Below are 4,838 nucleotides of genomic sequence, written 5' to 3'. Positions count from 1 at the left end.
CTGTTGTTTAAGTCAGAGATCGGAGACCTTTTTCTTCTTCTTCTTCTTCTACAGAGGAGACAACCAGCATTCCGACATGGTGGTCTTTGTGATGGAAAAAAATCTTCATCAATAGGAAACCACAGCGTTCATTCACGACAGTTAAAGCGACATTATCCCCAAATCCTCTTTTTTGGAAACAATTAGTTCCGGCAGTGTTTTCTGCTGTCAGCCCACCATGGTAACTCTTTAATTCAACCACCACATTTAGCCTTTACAGACCTTAAATAAACATTTATTAAAAGTCTCACACTATGACACAGTTGTGAGTTAAGGGCATAATAAGTGTAAAATGATATACTGATTTTTTTAAGCTGTTAAAACCTCTGAAGACACATTTTGTATGATTACAGCTGTGTCATTCATTATCTGCTTATACAGCAGCCTTCATTTTATGTGAGTTATAGTTGTTACTAAATAAACACTTCTACCTGCCAGTGGGGAGTTTTGAAGTAAATTCCAAACCAAGAGCTGCACTACATGCTTTTCCATGCTCTCAGAGACATGTTTGGGCCAAACCGTGGGGCCCGTCAGTGTTGTGTCTCGATGGAGATGTTCTTTTCATCTCATGCTGCCATGCTGTCAAACAGCAGTGAATATTATCAGGTACCTGCTATGAGGCAGGTTAGTTGTCTCTGTGCCAGCCTTCCCTCAGCCTCCCGTCTGTCTCCCTGTTTACCCCTGCTTGTTTTTCTCCATTCCTCTCCTCTCCGTCACCTACACTTCTGTATGTTTTCGGTGAAGGCGTGGGAGTCGGGGAGAGAGTGAGCTAATACCCACGTCTGATTAAATGGTGGAAAAGAGGGCTGATAGTATGAGAAGGGAGGAGAAAGGGCTGATGGGAGGGAGTCAGTGGGTAGAAATGATGGGGTGGGGGAATGAGAGATGAGTATAAAAGCTTTGCTGTGGAGAATTAGGGAATATTCCTTGAGAGAAAATCCTGAGAGATATTTCCAAACTTCACACTCCATAATTATCTTTCACGGTGAGTACATTATAACGAATCATCTCTAATAGCAGGTGAAAGAAAGGAACATTTTTTAAATGGCAAAAATATTTAGAAATACATGCAAATTTTCTTTATTCGCTGATGTACTTGATATGCTTTTTTGTAATGCTTTTTAGTATAATCCTGGAACATGCAACCCTCACAGAGCAGCAGACGTAGAGTCCTTTTGTGTATTTAATATGTAGCCTCAGCTTGGCTTTGTGTGCATCATTTTCCAATGAGGTGGGCATATTCTGCCCGCAGGGAAGAAAGCTATGAACCCACTAGGACCCCTGCTGAGACTCAAATGGGCATAAAACTCTGTAGACACTGGAGTCAGCATCTGACACACACACACACACACACACACACAAAATCACACACACACACATTTGTCTAGCTGTCCTCGCCAGTCTTTGCGAGTTGCTTTTTGAACTTCAGGCCCCCAGGCTTGCGTTTTCTGTGCCCACTGTGAGCCTGGGTTTGAGTGAAGCCAAAATATGCCTGAGGGGCGGATGTTATGAGCGCTGTGAGTGTGTGTGTGTGGGTGAGTGTGTGCGCTAGAGCATGTGTCAGCGAGTCGTGTGTGTGTGTGTTTATGTATAATGAAAGCTGCTATTGATGGTGAAAAGCAGGGCTGCCGAAACCGAACCACGTCCAAATCCCACAAACAGAAGACGGGGATGAAAGCTTTCCTGCAAATGCAACCTCTGTGTGTGTGTGTGTGTGTGTGTGTGTGTGTGTGTGTGTGTGTGTGTGTGTGTGTGTGTGTGTGTGTGTGTGTGTGTGTGTGTGTGTGTGTGTGTGTGTGTGTGTGTGTGTGTGTGTGTGTGTGTGTGTGTGTGTGCTCAGATTCGGGGTGTTCAGACATCTGGTGTTGCTGTTTGTACAGGTGTCACACACCTTTCTTTAAGTCACTCATGCATGCGACTGACTGCATGTGTTTACATGTAAGTGCTGCATACAGACGTGTTACTGCTGAGCCATATACTGTAAAATACCTGCAGCTTTGCCTTTGCATTCCTTTAGGAAAAGTGTATCTGGACTCAGTTAGTTGGCAGTTAGACAGCACTTCTGAGCCACAGCAATTCTGTGATGGTTCTGGTTTGAACTTTGCGGTCCAGATTGGCCTCGACTTGTGTCCGACGCAGTGAAAAGGCCTTCTGACTCTTCAGCCCGGCTTCATGAATATATCTCTGGTTTGTTCCATACATAAATCCTGCAGTGACTCGCCAGCATGTATAGAAGATAGCATATATTGGCTGCGTCTGACTGCCTCCAGCCTTCACGGACAAAACCACAAGCACAGATATAGCAGCTTTGCCACTTTCAGCCATCTATCCCTGCTTGAGGTTCTCTTCTGTTTATCCACAGATTTAAAGGCTGAGCCAGTTTCGCTCTACTACTTTTTTCCCTTTCTTTCATTTTTCTCAATTTATTTATTTTTTCTATCTAACTCTTACTTTGACATGACTCACTGAAACCCCTTCTCTTCTCTTTTCCAGGCAGATAAACAAGCCCCAGGATGAGGAGCCTTCTGCAGTTTCTGGCACTCTGTGCTGCCGTCTCTTTCTGTGTCTGCTATGGTATAGATCCTACCCAAACATCCTCACTTTGCTATCGTTCAGCGGATTTATAACCTGCAATATGCCACATTTAGACAGCAATTCATCATTTATGATTAACCCGGTTCCATGTTTTTCCCGTAGATTCTCATGAAAGCACAGAATCCCTTGAAGGTGATTAAATGTTATCTCTCGTTCCTGGAAAAACATGCATGCACTTCTAACCGATCACACGGCCTGCTATGTAAAGTAAAGCATTAAACCCTCATTTTACCCTTCACTAACATCCCCCCCGGCCAGTATTTCACCTGACTCAGATCAGCTGCATGTTGGGCACGCCTGACGTGATGAAAATAAGGGATTTTTGTGTCTAGTAAAGTTTTGTGGTTCCAGATTTGTTTGTGCCTCCAAACCAAGCCAACTCCTTCATCACGCCGCAGAGAGGCAACGTATACAACCTGCCCAGACGGAACGACCTCGGCCGTTACAACTTCATGAGGTAAAACACACGACCACAGATGTGCATACGAAGCACAAAAGCCTCCCTTTATCTGGTAGAAAATGCACACATGCCATACATGCAGATCATTAAAACAAAGCCTAATTAGACCATTAAACAGCCACATATGTTTGAGACTTCCTTTGACACAAACACAAAGAGGAGAAATGCTCAGCTGAAATAATTGGATCTGCGAGATTTATACAAGAAATGCAGCAAAAACAAAGTCACAAGTCACTTACTGCTATATATGTGTTTCTGATTACAATCCCTTGTGGTCCAGGCCGACAAAGTCTCCAGCTGAGAGGCGTGCAGAGGTCTGCGAGGACTACTCTCCCTGCCGCTTCTACGCCTATCGCCATGGTTTCCAGCAGGCCTACCAGAGATACTTTGGTGCCCGAATTCAACCCCAAAGACCAGCCGGAGCTCTGCGATACTAAACCAAATACAAAATCATCATTATCGTCTGGTCCTGTACACCACATATCACAGTTTTTATAATTTATGTAGTTGTTTTTGTGGTTGGGAGATGAACAACCTCGAAGAAAACACGTTTTATACCAAAACAGAAGCACCCAGTGAGGCTCAGATCTCCTAACAACCCGTCATTATGCTCATGTAGAAATGTACATCTTTTGTGTAATCTCAGGATAACTTTAATCTGCTATTATCACACCTTCCCTGCATTTATGAGCTTCATGGAATATGCATGAATGATGTGTTTCTTACGATATCCTCATACTTATCCGCTGCTGTCAGTGATTATTTCCATTGCTTTGAAAAAAATAATAAAGCTCCCTTTGTTGGGTTTGGTCTTAATCTTGTTTACGCCATTTGTTGGCCACATGGGTTTGTGAGAACATTTGGGATTCAGAGCCAGAGTTTGCAATATGTGGCAGATGTAATACTGTAAGGCACTTTTTAGAGCTGCTAAAGATGAAATTACCAAATTAAGAGCCACGTGTGTTTAAAAGGCTCCAACAATAATTGCTACTGTTTGCTGCTGCACCTGGCGAGGAGGTTTTTGGTTGATCTAGATTAGTCTAGTGGTTGAAAACCTCAGGGTTGGGCACCTAGAAAGAGCCATAAGATAGATTTGAGGGGTTTTGAAATGAATATTGGAAGTTCAGTTGCACAGTTGAGAAACTTTTAAAGCAGGATGTGAATTACTGCACAAGCACTGGAGTTTCCCTTATGGGTAGACAGGATGGTTTTATGTAATGTCAGGAGGAGTCTGTGCAGTGCTCTATATCTGTGCATCACAATCCTGACTGCTGCAGACAAACAAGGACAAGTCAGCATCTGCATGCCTGCAGAGACACTCATACTGGATGTTTGTTTTCCTGTGCTGCCACATGACCGCAAGTACACACTTAAAGTCATCCTGAGGTTGAATCCTTACAGTCTCTTCCTGAAACGAGACAAAAAGCCCCAGCATTGACCCAGACAGTGAAATTACACCCCCTATGATCCCATCAGGACCATTCCAGAGTCTACATGTCCAGTGAAGAAAAGCAACAGAGGACATTTTCATATCATAAATTAAGGAAATTCAAAGGCTTGGATTTGGAAATATGATAATATGCTGTATTTAGTAGCTACAGCTACAACATTACACTATAACTAACCCGTAAAATGCTAAAGACCCGATATTTCGAAAGTGCAAAGATTAAAGAACACATTTCCAGAACAAAGTTGTGTTTTGAATAAAATCAAATGACACGCTCCACTCTATGTTATATAGCTT

At 43.0% G+C, this 4,838-nt stretch overlaps 1 protein-coding gene across 2 annotated transcripts; it reads left to right on the top strand.

The window, feature by feature from the left end:
• The first annotated feature begins 912 nt into the window (after positions 1-912).
• Positions 913-3,910, top strand: mgp (matrix Gla protein). 2 transcript variants are annotated; one of them, XM_023270611.3, is made up of 5 exons: positions 945-1,024; positions 2,533-2,613; positions 2,737-2,766; positions 2,986-3,091; positions 3,375-3,910. In XM_023270611.3, exons 2-5 carry the CDS (start codon positions 2,553-2,555, stop codon positions 3,529-3,531), a joined length of 354 nt encoding a protein of 117 aa, XP_023126379.2. In that variant the 5' UTR covers positions 945-1,024; positions 2,533-2,552; the 3' UTR covers positions 3,532-3,910. The 2 variants fall into 2 exon arrangements, with proteins under 2 accessions (XP_035804230.2, XP_023126379.2); XM_035948337.2 differs by lacking the exon at positions 2,737-2,766 and having other exon boundaries at positions 913-1,024.
• The last annotated feature ends 928 nt before the right edge of the window (positions 3,911-4,838 follow it).

The sequence above is a fragment of the Amphiprion ocellaris genome, chromosome 19 (genome assembly GCF_022539595.1).
Source record: "Amphiprion ocellaris isolate individual 3 ecotype Okinawa chromosome 19, ASM2253959v1, whole genome shotgun sequence".
NCBI classification, from domain to species: Eukaryota; Metazoa; Chordata; class Actinopteri; family Pomacentridae; genus Amphiprion; species Amphiprion ocellaris.
Note: the sequence above shows the minus strand (reverse complement) of the source record. Positions and strands in the feature narration are given on the sequence as shown.